Source organism: Gavia stellata, unplaced genomic scaffold (assembly GCF_030936135.1).
Source record: "Gavia stellata isolate bGavSte3 unplaced genomic scaffold, bGavSte3.hap2 HAP2_SCAFFOLD_59, whole genome shotgun sequence".
NCBI classification, from domain to species: domain Eukaryota; kingdom Metazoa; phylum Chordata; class Aves; order Gaviiformes; family Gaviidae; genus Gavia; species Gavia stellata.
In genome coordinates this window covers 84,965-101,876 of record NW_026776859.1, presented here as the reverse complement: position 1 = coordinate 101,876, position 16,912 = coordinate 84,965, and the positions used below count along the sequence as shown (strand labels likewise).

Here is a 16,912-nt window from a genome sequence, read left to right as displayed (position 1 = left end):
GAGTTTGGGAGCAGCCAAATGATTGGAGCCGCCCGTGCGATGGGCTTCCTGTTCATGCACTGCTCTGCATCGGCTGGATGAACTTGGGTCAGACCTTGCCTCACTGCAGGGCTGGGATTCAGTCGCTGGCCAACAGAGCCCGAATCTGCCGGAGATGCCACCTGGGCTTGCACAAAGGAAGCGAACCTGTCGGCAACGCTGGCTGGGGTGTCTGTCCCGCATCCCCTCTGAACGGGAATGGCTTTCCCATAGGTCCTGTGCTGTCCCTGCCAGCCACAGGCCGTTGTGCTGGAGAGCCCTGGCATCTCGTGTAGCACTCCAGGCCTGTGTGTGGCCATTGAGCAGCTGCCCTGAACCAGGTTAAGTACGGGGGGATGTCCATGAGACAACTACCATTACAGTCCGTGGAGATCTAGGAAATACAGCTGATGGAGAAGAGAAGGAGAGGGACTTGGCTCCATCTGGGCAGCTGACTACCTCTGTAGGTGCTGTGGACATAAGGGAAAGGGAAGGTTTTAGTTCTCCTAACTGTAAACATCTGCTGTCATTTCCCTCTACCAAAGGAATTCCCCTCCAGGCTCCAAGAGGATGCCCCCAGATGCTGCCTTGTCTCTCAGCATTGCTCCATTAGAGCTTGCACTCACCTGCACATAGCTTGGACACGCTCTGGTGTCACCTCAGATGTCACCAGGTGTTCCCACCTGAACAACTCCCTCAATCCCCATTAATTAGTGTGAGAGCTGACACAAATAGCTCACATGCAGGTGCCTTCTATGTGCACACATGAACTGAGGCAAGAGGAATTCCACCTCCAGTGAGTTTGGAGAGTGCCCAGGAGAGAGCTGAGTCCTCTTCCAGCCTCAGGACTTCAAACCCAGGATGGGATGCCTTGCATGACCCAAGTGAATCCCTTCCCTCAGCCCAGAGGGGGCAGAGGAAGTGCCGCCTTGGGCTGGTCCTCTGCTGCTGAGCTGGGCTGGGCTCCTGGGATGGAGGGAGGGAGCTGATGGCAAGCGGGCAGCGCTGCAGAGAGACAGCTCTGCCCAGGAGCGGGGCTGGGGGCACTGCCTGCAGGCACCGAGGGGAGACCTGCGAGGCTGAGAGAGCTTAAAGGCAGTTGGTAGCGGCAGGGTGCTGAGAGCTGACTGGGGGAGAGATCGTCACAGCCCTCTCTCTACATGGGAAGTCTCTGGGTGCAGGGCAGTGCAGCTTCAGTTCCTGGAGGGATCTCCTGGACCTGGCACATCTGAGAGCTGACGGGATCTGTCAGGACTCTCTGTTTCTCCAGTGTAGAGGAGGAGGACGTGCTCCAGAGCAGGGCTTCCCTGCTGCACCGTCAGAAGGACAGGGCACGTTCGCTGCCTTCTCCCAGGGATGGCTGCAGGGCTGTGAAGGTGGGTGTGCAGCCAGGGGTGCCCAGGGCTGTCCTTCAGAGCAGGGTCCCTGTGTCCCGGGGGCTGTGTGCTGGGGCAGGGACGCTGCTGTCTGCCAGGGTCAGCACTCAGCCTGCCCGGGGAGCTCCCCACGGCGCTGTGGGGAGAAGCTGTGGGTGGAAGGAGTGACCCTCATCAGGGCAGGGTGCTTCGGCTGTTGAGAGGGTGCTGCATGGGTCAAGGCTGCTCACAGCTTCAGCTCTACCTCTTGACATTTCTAAGGGGACTTCTCAAGAAGCACATCAGCTCAGAAACAGCCTCACCTTTCCAGCCACGTCAGGTTTTCTGTGATCAGGTCTTTGGCCCCTGCACAGGCAGAGATGCCCCTGGCAAGTGCTCTGCCCCTGGGAGGTGTTTGCAGGCAGAGGTGAGCGCACAGCAATTGGGATGGGGTGTGTGAGCAGTGACCGGGAGTTGAGCTGGGGACAGGGAGACGGCTCCTGGCAGGAGCAGCTCCAAGCAGCAGAGACACGGGCAGGGAGTGAGAGGGAGCTGCTGCCAGAAACGCTGGGGAGGCGGATGTGGGCACCTCCCTGCTGTCCCCGCGGCTCAGACCCCTTCCCCTGAGCAACTGAGAGAAGGGCAACGATGGTGGTGAGGGGTCTGGAGCACAAGTCTTCTGAGGAGCGGCTGAGGGAGCTGGGGTTGTTCAGCCTGGAGAAGAGGAGGATGAGGGGAGACCTTATCACTCTCTATGATTACCTGAAAGGAGGTTGCAGAGAGGTGGGTGCTGGTCTCTTCTCCCAAGTGACTAGCGACAAGAGGCAATGGCCTCAAGTTGCACCAGGGGAGGTTCAGGCTGGATATTAGGAAAGATTTCTTTACTGAGAGAGTCATGAAACACTGGAACAAGCTGCCCAGGGTTGTGGTGGAGTCACCCTCCCTGGAGGTGTTCGAGGAACGTGTGGACATGGCATTGCGGGACGTGGTTTAGTTGCCATGGTGGGGTTGGGTTGGTGGTTGGACTTGATGATCTTACAGGTCTTTTCCAACTTCAGTGATTCTGTGACTCTGTGAACTCCTCCCTGGTCTCCTTTCCCAGCCTAAGCAGAGCCTCTGCCCTCAAGCCCATGGGGTCTCGGGCAGGCATTGCCCCTGCAGCAGCCAGAGCCCAGAGAAGGACAAACCCCTGATTTCCAGCTCTCTTGGCGTGTCCCTCCTCCCTTGGCAGGATTTCACTGCCATCCCCTCCTGCCTGCGCTGCCCTCGCTCTCACCGCTGGCTCCCCTGAGTCAGTGCAGGGAGCGGGGCTGGCAGGTTCAGCTCCCGTCCAGATGCCGACCCTTTGGGTCCTGCTATGCAGATGTGTCTATGGGAGCAAAGAGCCCACGTCTCCTCCGGGCAACTTTAGGACATTCAGCTCTTTCCCTGGGGTGTCCTGATGGGCCGCAGGGTGTCCTCCAGAAGGGCACAGCCCTCCCATAGGATCTCTGTGCTGCCTGGGATCCCCACGGAGAATGCACCTCGGTGCCAAGGCCATGGAAATGCTGCTGGGCAGCTGCGTGTGGGCAGCTGCAATGACCCCTCCGTGTCCCAGTCTGGGAGGGAGAGATGAGATCCTCCTTAGGTGCCCTGAGAAAAGGCGCGGAGTCTGTCATCTGCTCTTTGAACCTGGGTTCCTCTGCACTCAGCAGTGTCCAGTGTCTTTTTAGGGGAACACCTGAGTGTGATCATCCTCCAGCTCCAGGCTGCCAGCACGGGGCAGCTGAGAACAGGAGTGATGGGCAGAGCAGCTCTCCTCTCTCTGCACGAAGGGACCGTCCCTTTGCCTCTCAGGACCCACTGGATTTCTCTGGGAGTGCATTAGAAATGCCAGGGATTTCAACCAGCCAAACCCACTCCTCAGTGAGGAAAGTGCAACTAGAACAAGATAAACAAAACAAAATCCCCTCAGCTCTGACCTGCAGTTGGGCAAATTGCAAACAACAATTCCGAAAGCTCTTTGGTATATCACGAGGGCGTTTAATTTGCTATCACTCTGCGTTCCACGTTGCCTCTCGCTGCACAGCAAGAAGGACTCCTCAGGAGCCCATTACAGAGTCCCTGCTCCCAATGGTCCCCTCAGGCAGCAAAACCCAGAGCTCGAGTGAGGGAGCTGCAGAGAGGACTTCCTGAAAAGAGAGTCTGAGTGGGGCGTTGATATGAAACATGCAATATGTTTTGCTCAGAAAAGTCTGCCTTAACTGAGTACTGTCTTTTCCTCCGCAACAGAAAACCATACCCAGAGGCATGAAATGTCCAACCACAGCTCCATCACCCAGTTCCTCCTCCTGGCACTCGCAGACACGCGGGAGCTGCAGCTCTTGCACTTCTGGCTCTTCCTGGGCATCTACCTGGCTGCCCTCCTGGGCAACGGCCTCATCATCACCGCCGTAGCCTGTGACCACCACCTCCACACCCCCATGTACTTCTTCCTCCTCAACCTCTCCCTCCTTGACCTGGGCTCCATCTCCACCACTCTCCCCAAAGCCATGGCCAATTCCCTCTGGGACACCAGGGCCATCTCCTACCCAGAATGTGTTGCACAGGTCTTTCTCCTTTTCTTCTTACTTGGAGCAGAGTGTGCCCTTCTGTCTGTCATGGCCTATGACCGCTACGTTGCCATCTGCAAACCCCTGCACTACGGGACCCTCCTGGGCAGCAGAGCTTGTGTCCACATGGCAGCAGCTGTCTGGGGCAGTGGGTTTCTCAATGCTGTGCTGCACACAGCCAATACATTTTCATTACCACTCTGCAAGGGCAATGCTGTGGACCAGTTCTTCTGCGAAATCCCCCAGATCCTCAAGCTCTCCTGCTCACACTCCTACCTCAGGGAAGTTGGGCTTCTTGTGGTTAGTGCCTGTTTATCATTTGTGTGTTTTGTTTGCATCGTGCTCTCCTATGTGCAGATCTTCAGGGCCGTGCTGAGGATCCCCTCTGAGCAGGGACGGCACAAAGCCTTTTCCACGTGCCTCCCTCACCTGGCCGTGGTCTCCCTGTTTCTCAGCACTGCCATGTTTGCCTACTTCAAGCCCCCCTCCATCTCCTCTCAGTCTCTGGATCTGGTGTTGTCAGTTCTGTACTCGGTGGTGCCTCCAGCAGTGAACCCCCTCATCTACAGCATGAGGAACCAGGAGCTCAAGGGTGTTGTGAGGACAGTGATTTCAAGGACTTTTTTCAGTAGTCATAAACTTCCCATCTATCCACAAATGACTCCCATGGGAACGCATTCTAAGCCTATACTTTGTGAAGGGTTTTATTATCATTAACATCATTATAATTATATTTATAATTTTCATCATCTTTATCCTTATAATTATCACTATCATTATTGCTGTTTTTATTTGTGGTTATTACGTTCCTACACAACGTTTTAGATTCGGGTCACTTCTCCTGTAGAATGAATCTGCTCTGCCTTGCCTGTTGCATGTATACAGGTATGTCTAATGATGGGTCAGTGCTGACTCACTCGCAGCAGCTCTTTAATAAATGGGTTTTCCCCAGTGCAGTTCCTGAAGCCTCGCCTTGTCTTCCAAAGCTGTTGCCAAGAATGGACATGAGCAACCTCACCCCAAAAAGGGCCTGTTGCTCCATGGATTCAGGAGCAAAGAGCTCAATGTCATGTGGTGACCTGTTAGAGACCAAGGTTTGGATTTACGTTTCTAGTTACAGTGGAGATGGTGAATGGTCACTGAGGTACATACGTGGGGCTGTCCCACATGGGGGACTTATCCCAGGGCTTCCAGCTATGGCAGGCGATGTCCTTAAGGACGGGAGTCTGGAGTTGCCTGGGGCATCTCCATGGGCAGCGTGTGCTTGGGGTGGGCAGTGACTTTAGCCCCACGAAGTGAGAGATCGCCCAAAATGGAGTCACCCAAAGGGAAAGTGCTGAACCCAGGGTTCTAGAGGAATCGAGGGCTCTGCAATCCCCGGAGAGGCAGTGGGCACCAAGCAGGTATGAAAAAGGAAGACTGGAAAGTGCTTCATGTGTCCTTCAGGCACAAATGAACACATCTCCTGTCCTCCGAAAAGCACCATAGTCCCTTCAAGCACCTGCCACATCCAGAGACCCCCAGGGAGGCGGATTAGCAGTAGTGATCCCCATCCAGCCCAGGACCCTGCAGCAAACATGGGGAGGGGGCCAGGAACCGTCCAGCCACATCAGAGGAGAGGTGGGGGAAGTTGAGGTGGCAGCTGTTGTGGCCTGGAAATTGCCTGGGGGAGAAAAATTCTGGCATTCCGCTCATCAGCGGTAGCGTCCAGACTCTGGTTAGCCTAAAACATGTTCACAGTGCAGAGCCAGAAGTCCTTTCTGTCCTGGTGCTCCACGAGGCCTGGGAAGTGGATGAGGAAGAATTGGTGTCCCTCACGCCCCACCCCTTCGTGCCATCGTCCCTCCTGAAGCGTGGCATTGAAAGAGAGGCTGGGAACCTTTGTCAGGGCTTGCACTGAAGGAAGCGCAACCATGGGAGTTTCCTGTTGTCCCTCGGTCCCTGTGGCCAGCACCTGCCCTTGAGACAGTCTCCCTCCACCCCCTACGCTGGCCCAAAAGTCACCCCCAAGCCTGACCCTTTGTACCGTCCATTTCCAGCCCTGGCCATTCACCGTGGTCCAGGTGTGGGCTGATCATTTCAATGTGACCGGCTCCGCCTGCACTGGGGGAACATCCAGCCCTTGCCTGGCTCACACAGGCCCAGACCCTGGCAGAGCCCACAGCAGGGCCGTCTACGAACCCCTGCATGGGATATGGCCAAGTCTGGGGAGGGACCAGTGCTGGGGAGGGCTGCCAAAGCAGGAGGGCTGCAGAGGGATGTGGCACCGAGGTCTACTGGGCAGACCATACCAGGGGGACGGTTTCCCACCCTGCCCTGTTGATGCCTGCACAGCTGGGCTGCGGGGCAGCAGAGCTGCGCTGGTGCAGGGATGAGAACAAGCGCCATGATGCTCCAGGAAGCTCCCACACTGCCAGGACACCAAAATTACCCTCAAAATAGGCTCAGACAGGCAGGGCTGTCACCCTACTCACCGCACTGGCGGTGCAGGGTGAGCACCACCCGCTCCAGCTCTGCCAGCAGACTCTCTGAAGCCAGAGCAGCTCCCCACAGTCAGGATCGGACTCACTAGTGCTCGCAGGCTTGGGGGTGCCTTGGGGTTGCAGCCCCTGGCACCACTTGCCAGGAGGCCCAAGACACGAGGGCCAGCATCGGCTCCCTCTGCCGCAGCCCATGGTGCCTCCTTTCCTGTGTCACCACCCTCTCTCGGGAGCACCGCTGGGTGCATTGCTCCCTGCCTTGGTTGAAGGGAAGCTGCTGGAGGTCTTGTCTGCTGTCCCCCATGGCCACTGGCTCTGTCCCAGCATCAGCTCACATTCACTACCGCAATCCTTCTGAAAGGCACGTCTTTGCTCGGATCTGGCCACCACAGCCTGCCTGCATGGTTCCAGAGGGTGCCAGCAAGGCTGTGCTTGGACAGTAGGTTGTGATGTAAGGGTGATGATCTGGCTGGGGATCATGAGGAGAAGGAAAAGACAAGAAACCATAGAGACAAGAAGCAGTAAGGGGAATTTCTTATCAGGTTAAGAAAGAAAAAACCCCATGTACATCTATATACTCATACACATATAGAGATATACACACTTATTTCAGCATATATATACACATACATCACCACGATAGAGATTTTCAAAACTCAGCTGGAGAAAGCACTGACCTGCCTGATCGAACTGTAAACTTCTCCCTGCCCAGAGCAGACCTCCAGATGTCCCTTCTGACGCAAAGCCTCAAGGAAGAAGGGCCTGGACATGGACTCGGGGGTAGGGGACACTGCTGTATGTTGAGGCATTGCTGCCATTTATCATCACTGGTCCACCCTGTCCTCAGGGTTGCAAGGTGAGGGAGATCCTCCTCAGAAGGAGGCTCTGCTCCAAGGGACACCAGGAGTCCAGGTGGTGCGGGGATACTACAGAAAATATCTCAGAAACACTGCCAGGCAGTGCAGAAGCACAGAATCCCAAAATAGTTGGGTTTGGAAAGGATCTCGATGTTACAATTCTGTAATACAAAAACTCATCTACACAATGTATGTAGGTGAGCAGGCACTTCTTTACTGCAGCGCTGGACGCACAGGGGATCACTCCACCTAGTGTGGGTGCTTAGTTTCTCCACTACAAAAGCTACATTCAATCAAAGTATACATATTCATTGTATTTCCAAGAAACAATTAACAGAGTCATACAATTTCCAAGAACTCATTAATATATGCAAATGCTTCTGACGCATGCGCCTCCAGGTACAGAGGTGGTGGTCTAAGGTCCTCTGGTGGTCGTCCGTAGTCTTCCTCGTGGTGTCCTCTAGTTGAACCCAATCTTTGCGCAGGCTCAGCTTAGTTGCAAAATTCCATTCTTGGAATCTTCCTAAGTTTTCCTCGGTTTACTGACCAGGCCTACAACTTATCATTCTCTTGACAAGCATATCCTGCCTATTCACAATGCTAGATTGTTCAACAGTTCGTTTATAATTAAATCACAGATAAATCATACCTAGTTACCATCACACAAAATACATAATTTAATTTCTCATTAATTGCTCTCTTGATTATACCATTCTATCAATATCCATACTTAAAATAATCCATGGTTATTTCTATTAATATCTATTGATTGGCATTCTTGATATCCGAATCAAGATGGGAAAGGTAAGGAATTTTCCAGGCAGCATCACCGGTGCATATCAGGTCACATTGTCACGGGACTCAAACAAAACTTCTCTATTTGATTCTTCATTGTTCCATCTCGTTACGATTAGTTCCTTAATAGGGAACAGTGACTCCCTGGGGAGGTTCCTATGGTTATTGGTTCAAACTTAACAATCCTAACTTAGGCATTTGTATTTTACTGTTTTATTTATTAATCAAACTTAACCTTTCTATATCATCAAATCTTGTTTATTTAGACATCAGAGTATTTGCAACAGTATGGCATTCATTGTCATGCCCAGGCCCTTTTGCTCAGACCACTCCTCACCCAGTCAGGTCGCAGCCCACACTGCTGCACAGGGTTATTCTGTCCCTGGTGCAGAGCTTGTCCCTTCTCCTTGTCGATCTTCGGGAGGGTTTTGGGGTTTTTTTGACCAAATCCCCAAGTGTGTCCGGGTCCCTCTGGGCTGGAGCCCTGTTGTGCCAGCATATAGGGTATGTTTGCTGATGGCAAAGAGGAACTGGAGAGGCTCCAGAGGCGATCTGCCAGGACAGAGTTTGGAGCCTGTGTAGAGAGCCTGAAGGTGCTGGGCTTCTTTAGCCTGCTGAAGTGGGGACTCAGGGTGCTACAGTAGTAGCCTGCAAGAGCTTGAAGGGTGGTTTCAGAAATGATAGAACTTTTCTTGGTAGTGAGAAGAGAAGGAAACCTCCACAAGGTGCAGCTTGGAACGTTCAGACTGGAGGTGAGGAAAAAGAAGTCTCACTCAAAGGGTAGCCTTGTGGTTCAGAAGGTCACCCAGAGGGAGTCTGGATCAGCCCATGGCTTTGTGTTTCAAGGAACAGCCAGCAAGAGTAGAGAGACATCAGTGAAGGTATACAAATGCTGGGATGAGAGCCAGGTGGGAAAACAAGAAGGGTGTCAACAGCCTGAAGGGAAAGAGGTGCGGGCATGGGACAGTGTAGGACAGCCTGCAGTAGAGATGGCCAAGGGCTCTATCAAGGCTGAAAGGTCCAACAGGACGGAGGTCTTTGTCCTCTTGGCTATAGCAGTTGCCTGTGCCACCAAGACCAGTGAGATGAAACTCTGAGGGTAGCAGGATCAGCCTTCCCAGGGCCTGGGGGTCAGGGTTTGGCCTTTCTGCTTCATGAAATGAATAAAGGGTTATTTCTTATTTTAAAGGCAATATTTCATTACTTTTTAGTTTAGAGAAGAGTTTATAACAGCATTCTCCAAGTGATAGTGATCCAGGGTGTCTCCTCAGGAGGTCTGGACAAGCAGTTCCTTGAGGTCTGTCACAGTATGGACAACCTTGCTCCTCACCTCCCCAACCCCACCATTTCTCTCATTCTCCCCCTGGGACTTGCATCACCTTTCCTTACATCAGACTTCTGCACCAAAGTCTGCAGCTGGAAGCTACAGCTCCTTTGCACCATCTCCCGCCTGCTTTCCTTAGAGAACTGGCGGCACACAGGCACAGGAGAATTTTTCCTATTTGCAAGCAAAGAAAAGCAAAGCGCGGTAAAGTTTCATAAACAATAAAACACACTCCTCCACCATATGCGGAGTACAAGCTGTCCCGAATGAGGTTGCCTTTCTTCAGGGGATAATCTTATGGGAAATATTTCAGGTAGGTAGGTGCAAAAAGGTAGATATAAACACAATGAAAGAGTTGCCTAAGGAGACAATTAGACTGTTGAAAGACACGTAAGCTTTTACTCCCTGAAGCTCAAAGCAGCAGCTGAGGTGAGAGGTATCTGAATGAACAAAGAATAAAGGAAGGAGAAAACTGGAGAATAATGGAACTGGACTTTGCCCAGCCAGTCTGCATCTGAAGAGATGACTTTAGAAATGGTCATTGTATCCTGGACCGATGCAGATACATGAAAGAGTAGAGAAATTAAGTATGTGGTATCACAGGCAGAATAGTGGTAGTGACGTTAGAGGGGAAGATTGCTATTTCTTTGGAAATACACTTTTGAAAGGTCATGGGATTGGCAGAGGTCTCTTGTGAGAGAGAACAAGCCAATGTTGCACCCAGCTTTGAAGGAATCCAAAAGGGCAACCCCGGGAACCACGGGCTGTACAAGCTCACTTTGGTGAGGAGTGTGCCATCGACTAGAGTCCTCGTGGGTGACAATTCTGGGCACCTAAAAGAGGGTAACTGTCAACACGGACTTCCCAAGGGTAAATTATGCCTCATCGACCTGATAGCCTGCAGTTGTGCGTGAGGAGATAAAAAGCGGATGTCGTTTCCCTCAGCTTCAGCAAAACTCTTGGCATGGTCTCCCTCAACGTTCTTCTACCCAAGTTAGGCCATGACATTCTGGACGGGGAGACCAACAGATGGGCAAAACACCAGTTGGCTGATGAGGCTGAGAGCGCGCAGTGGTGAAGGGGTCATACCCTACCTGGAGGCCACTGGGACATGCTGGGGCATTGTGGGGCAGCACAGGGGACTCTCCTGAGCCCTGTGCAGTTTAGCACCTGTACCCATGACCCAGAGGAGGCATCGCCACGTTTGTCGATGACGCTATACTGGAAAGCCATTCCTGTGCCTTGGGATTCCATTCAGGGGAAACGTGACAGGCAGAAGGACCGTCCTGTCAGGAAGTTAATGAAATAGAAGAAGGACAAAGGCCTGGTCTTGTGTCTGGGACAGGCTAATACTCTGCAGTGGCAGGGGAAGGAGACTGCCTGGCCAGAGAGCAGCTCTGCGGAAACTACCCTGGGGGTGCTGGGGGACAGAAGGGAAAACAGCATCCATCAGTGATCCACACGATCCAGTGCGACCTAGTAGCAAAGGCAGGCAGCAGTGTCCTGGAGTGTATAAAGAGGAGCCTTGCCAAAAGCGTGAGGGAAGTGATTGTCTCTCCCTGCTCATCACTTCTTAGACCATCGGTACACTACGGTGTCCGTCTGTCGGCCCCCAGTTCCAGTGTGCTGGGTCTGGCTGGGATGGGGCTAACTTCCCTCGCAGCAGCCCCTGTGGTGCTCTGTTCTGCATTGGTGCCTCAAACGGGGTTTGTAACACAGCAGTGCTCTGGCTATTGCTGGGCAGTGTTTGCACGGCATCAAGGGCTTCTCTGTTTCTCACTCTGCTCCCTCGCAGGGAGCAGGCTGGGGGAGGGCAAGAAATTGGCGGGGGGACACAGCCAGGACAGCTGACCCTGACTGACCAAAGGGATATTCCATACCGGATGATGTCATGCTCAGCAATAAAAGGTGGGGCGGAGGAAGAAGGAGGTGGATTTTATTCTCATTCAAGGTGCCTGTTGCTGGGACACTGGCTAGGCGTCAGTTTGCTTGCGGGAAGTCGTAAGCGATTGCCTCTGCGTTGTCTGTTGGTTTTCGTGTGTGTTTATTCTTTTTTGTTTCGCCTGTTACCTGTTTTTCTCTCAGCCCACAAGCTGCACAACAACTTCATGCAGCAGCATGGGAAGAGAGCTGCCTGGCTAAGGAGTGCCCTGAGGAGAAGGGCCTGGGCTCCATGAAGATGCCGTAGGAGCCAGAGGGCCTCACGTTTGAAAAGGAAAGAGGAGAAATTGGAGAGGGTCCAGAGGAGGTCTGCCAAGAAGGAGTGAGGGGCCTAAAGCATGAGCTGTGAGGGCAGTCTGAGGGAGCTGGGGCTCTCTAGCCTGCTAAAGGAGGCATGGGGCAACCTAGTAGGAGCCTACAGCTACCTGAGAGATGATGGAGCCAAGCTCTCTTCTGCAGTGGCCAATGATATGACGGAGGCAACAGCCACAAACTGCCTCTCGGGAGCTTGAGGCTGAGCCTCAGGAAAAATAAAATGCACTAGGAGGAGTGTTGCTGTGATCTCCACCTTTGGAGCTCTTCTTTGCTCCACAAAGTCGCAGCCAGCCTGGAGGCTGGACTAGAGACCCCCAGCAATCTCTTTCCCACCAGCCCTTCCAGGAGCCTCTGCCTTGCCCACGTGCCCTAGAGGAAGAGATGAAGCTGGAGGTGAGGGTCTCTACATCATATGCTCATAGGACAATTCAGGGTGGAAGGGAGCTCCGGGTGTCTCAAGTCCAATGCCGAGCACAAAGCAGGGCAATCTCTGAGGTCAGACCAGGTTGCTCAGGAAACGGCAGCATCCACAGAGAGGGTTTACACATGAACCAGGCGTCTAGCCCACCATTACGGAAATGGAGAAGAGGCGTTTGACCAGCTCCCTGAACACAGCTAGCAGTACGCTATGCCTCCTGAGATTCCTGGGAACATCCCCCTTCTTGTCCAGAGGACTGTGACTCTTCTGCAAGTTTCCTGGCATATCTCAGGACCATGGGGTGTTTTAGGCTGGAAGCAGAATTGAAACAAAGCCTCTGAAGTGGGTACTGTCAACTTAATTGCTAAAAGAGAGGGAGATGGAGGGATCTCAGGACTTCCAGGTTCCTGCGGAAGATTTAAGGCCTGAAAGGAAGGAGCTGAAGATGCCAGCTTTGAGCTAGCATTGCCTTTAGATCATTTCACATGTGACGGCTCTGCTCCCCCTTTTCAATCATTGGTACCCAGAAAGCTCACCTACTTCTGCTTCCTCTCCTCCCAAAACCTGACCAAGTGATGGGAAGAAAGGCAGCAGAAAGGCCCTAGGCCTCTGGGAATCACCCGGGGTCTGGCACCTGGAGGGCCACAGAGTCATTCCATTGTACACCCCATGAAGAATCAAGCTGGGAAGTGAGCCTGCAATTCTTAATCAACAAGGTCTATTGACAGGCAAGACGGTGCCTATCGCTCTTTGGAGACAATTCCGCCTACAGCTCAGATCAAGCCGTGGCTGAAACTCCGGCCTTGCTTCCATGGCCTCCTGGGCCCATGGACAGAGGGGTGGGTGGAGGTCCCAGGTGAGGCTGCTCATGGCCATGAAGACCTATGGATGCTCTCAGGGCCCTGACATTGCCCCACGGGATCCCACCTGCCAGTGCCCTCAACAGGGCAAGTTCTCATTCCCTGACGTCCAGGGTCTGTGCTCCGCTACTCTCCTTCCCCGCATCCCTGGGCATCTGGGAGACCACAACTGCACTACAGCCAAGGCTGCTTCACACCCCTGACCAGCCCTTCCTCTTTTGGGAGTACCGGGTCCAGGTGAGCACAAGACTGGGTGGCTCACTTGGCAGCTGTGCTCAGGAGTTGTGCACCAACCCTGAGAGAAACCTCCTGGGCTGTTTGCGTCCTGCTGTCTTACCTGACCAGTGAATACCAGGGAGATAGAGTCTGCCACAAGAGCCAGGGTCTGTGAGCCGCTGATTTCCATAGGTTGTTCAAACAATCACTGATGTTCCTTCCCTCCAGCAGTGCCATTTCTCCCGTCAGAGGTGGAGTGAGGTCTAAAAATTACATTATCTTGGCCTATCATTAGGCAGGACAGCCAGACAGGGACAGGCAGGGATCTCCTGCATCCCTGCTGAGGGAAGGGACTCAGCCGAGTCAATCGAGGCACCTCATCCTGGGTCTGTAGTCCTGGGGCTGGAAGGGCACTCAGCTCCCTCCCCTGCCTGCCACAACCCACAGGAGGTGGGATTCCTCTGGCCTCACTTCGGGTGTGCACAAAATAGGATCCTGCAGGTGAGCTGCTTGTCTCAGCTCCCTTGGTAATTACTGGGCACGGAGGGCAGCAGTGAGCTGTTCAGACACAAACACCTGGTGACTTTTAATGTGCCAGAGGTGGTCACAGATACATGCAGGTAACTGCAAGATCAAATGGAACGGTTCATAGAGACAGAAAAGCATCCGGGGGCATCTTCATGGAAGCTGGTGGAAAATTCTCAGTGGTATCCAGTGACTCTTTAGAAGAGATTGAAAACCATGAAAATCCATCTGAACACAAGACAAAAATATGAGGGGGGTCAAATACTGGATCAAGTTTCCCAGAGTTTCCATCCTTGGACATATTCACAACCCAACTGGACCCAATGGCTTTTGGCAACCTGCCCTAGCTGACCCTGCTTTGAGCAAGGGCGTTGGACTAGACAACCTCTCGAGATCCTTTCCAAACCCAACTATTTTGGGATTCTGTGGTTCTGCACTGCCTGGCAGTGTTTCTGAGATCTTTTCTGTAGTATCCCCGCACCAGCTGGACTCCTGGTGTCTCTTGGAGCAGAGCCTCCTTCTGAGGAGGATCTCTCTCACCTTGCAACCCTGAGGACAGGGGGGACCAGTGATGATAAATGGCAGCAATGCCTCAACATACAGCAGTGTCCCCTACCCCCGAGTCCATGTCCAGGCCCTTCTTTCTTGAGGCTTTGCTGAACCCTGGGTTCAGCACCTTCCCTTTGGGTGACTCCATTTTGGGCGATCTCTCACTTCGTGGGGCTAAAGTCACTGCCCACCTGTCGCGTTAAAAGGAATGCAATTTCAAAATTTGTCTGTCAGAGTCCCAGGACTTTCACTGACCCATTTATCAGAGCCCCAACAAAAGGACTTGCACTGAGCAGATGCACAAAAATCGAAATTAGTTCAGTTTATTGAAAGCGACAGAAACAGATTCGAGATTGCCGTTGATAAATTCACTAACTACAATAGTGCTACTAATTAAGGTTAATATTGCTAGCAAAGTTGATAGTAATACAAGAACCCGGGGATAACTTTCACCCAGAGGGTGAGAGGCGCAGCGCGTACCCAGAGAGGCGTCCCTGCCTGGGGTGGAGGAAGAGAACACAGCCCGTCGACTGGTCCATCAGGTATCGAGGTTCTTCTCTCCCACCTTAACAATCATTTTCTCTGACTTTTATCCCCAAAACTACGAGGTTCCCCCCCCATATGTGACGTGTAGCATGATTTGGGTGGAGAGACGAGTGCTATAGTCATATATGTTTAGCATGACCTCTATAATCTTCATTAGCATATGCAGGGGTGTGAGTTGTAATATGCATTTCACAGGTAATGAGGCAAAGGTCAGTTATCGGACACGAAGCCTTTTCTAAGAACAAAGGACCTCTCACATTCCTGTTATCTTACTGTCTTTGCTGACCATAAGCAGGGCTGTCCTGCCTCCACAGGGCCCCCTCCTTATCTGCACCCTGTGTTAGCCAGGCGAGTCTCCACTCCCCCGGCTCGCACAAGAGATAGCAAGGGCAGTCTTAACAGCTCTTTGTGCACAGGAATCCCACCTCATTATCCAAATTCCACACCACCCCAAGCACACGCTGCCCATGGAGATGCCCCAGGCAACTCCAGACTCCCGTCCGTAAGGACATCGCCTGCCATAGCTGGAAGCCCTGGGATAAGCCCCCCATGTGGGACAGCCCCACGTATGTACCTCAGTGACCATTCACCATCTCCACTGTAACTAGAAACGTAAATCCAAACCTTGGTCTCTAACAGGTCACCACATGACATTGAGCTCTTTGCTCCTGAATCCATGGAGCAACAGGCCCTTTTTGGGGTGAGGTTGCTCATGTCCATTCTTGGCAACAGCTTTGGAAGACAAGGCGAGGCTTCAGGAACTGCACTGGGGAGAACCCATTTATGAAAGAGCTGCTGTGAGTGAGTCAGCACTGACCCAGCATTAGACATACCTGTATACATGCAACAGGCAAGGCAGAGAAGATTCATTCCACAGGAGAAGTGACCCGAATCTAAAACGTTGTGTAGGAACGTAATAACCACAAATAAAAACAGCAATAATGATAGTGATAATTATAAGGATAATGATGATGAAAATTATAAATATAATTATAATGATGTTAATGATAATAAAACCCTTCACAAAGTATAGGCTTAGAATGCGTTCCCATGGGAGTCATTTGTGGATAGATGGGAAGTTTATGACTACTGAAAAAAGTCCTTGAAATCACTGTCCTCACAACACCCTTGAGCTCCTGGTTCCTCATGCTGTAGATGAAGGGGTTCACTGCTGGAGGCACCACCGAGTACAGCACTGCCAACACCAGATCCAGAGACTGAGTGGAGAGGGAGGGGGGCTTGAGGTAGGCAAACATGGCAGTGCTGAGAAACAAGGAGACGACAGCCAGCTGAGGGAGGCACGTGGAAAAGGCTTTGTGCCGTCCCTGCTCAGAGGGGATCCTCAGCACGGCCCTGAAGATCTGCACATAGGACAGCACGATGGAAGCAAAACACCCAAGCACTAAACAGACACTAACCACAAGAAGCCCAACTTCCCTGAGGTAGGATTCCGAGCAGGAGAGCTTGAGGATCTGGGGGATTTCACAGAAGAACTGGTCCACAGCATTGCCCTTGCAGAGTGGTAGTGAAAATGTGTTGGCCGTGTGCAGGAGAGAATTGAGAAACCCACTGCCCCAGGCAGCTGCTGCCATGTGGACACAAGCTCTGCTGCCCAGGAGGGTCCCGTAGTGCAGGGGTTTGCAGATGGCAACGTAGCGGTCATAGGCCATGACGGTGAGAAGAAAATACTCTGCACCAAACAAGAAGAATATAAAGAAGACCTGTGCAGCACACCCTTGGTAGGAGATGGCCCTGGTGTCCCACAGGGAATTGGCCATGGCTTTGGGGACAACGGTGGAGACGGAGCCCAGGTCGAGGAGGGAGAGGTTGAGGAGGAAGAAGTACATGGGGGTGTGGAGGTGGTGGTCACAGGCTACGGCGGTGATGATGAGGCCGTTGCCCAGGAGGGCAGCCAGGTAGATGCCCAAGAAGAGCCAGAAGTGCAAGAGCTGCAGCTCCCGCGTGTCTGCGAGTGCCAGGAGGAGGAACTGGGTGGTGGAGCTGTGGTTGGACATTTCATGCCTCTGGGTATGGTTTTCTGTTGCGGAGGAAAAGACAGTACTCAGTTAAGGCAGACTTCTCTGAGCAAAACATATTGCATGTTTCATATCAATGCCACACT

The 16,912-nt window shown here is 52.7% G+C and overlaps 2 protein-coding genes across 2 annotated transcripts; one reads left to right on the top strand and one right to left on the bottom strand.

The window, feature by feature from the left end:
- Positions 1-3,667: 3,667 nt before the first annotated feature.
- On the top strand, positions 3,668-4,681 carry LOC132321334 (olfactory receptor 14J1-like). The gene has a single exon (XM_059834843.1). The coding sequence runs from the start codon at positions 3,668-3,670 to the stop codon at positions 4,679-4,681; it is 1,014 nt and encodes a 337-aa protein (XP_059690826.1).
- A 1,006-nt stretch (positions 4,682-5,687) lies between these two features.
- Positions 5,688-16,817, bottom strand: LOC132321333 (olfactory receptor 14A16-like). The gene is made up of 4 exons (XM_059834842.1): positions 15,878-16,817; positions 9,547-9,594; positions 6,439-6,492; positions 5,688-5,746 (listed from the first exon to the last, which is right to left on the bottom strand). The coding sequence occupies exons 1-4, from the start codon at positions 16,803-16,805 to the stop codon at positions 5,688-5,690; spliced, it is 1,089 nt and encodes a 362-aa protein (XP_059690825.1). The 5' UTR covers positions 16,806-16,817.
- Positions 16,818-16,912: the final 95 nt, after the last annotated feature.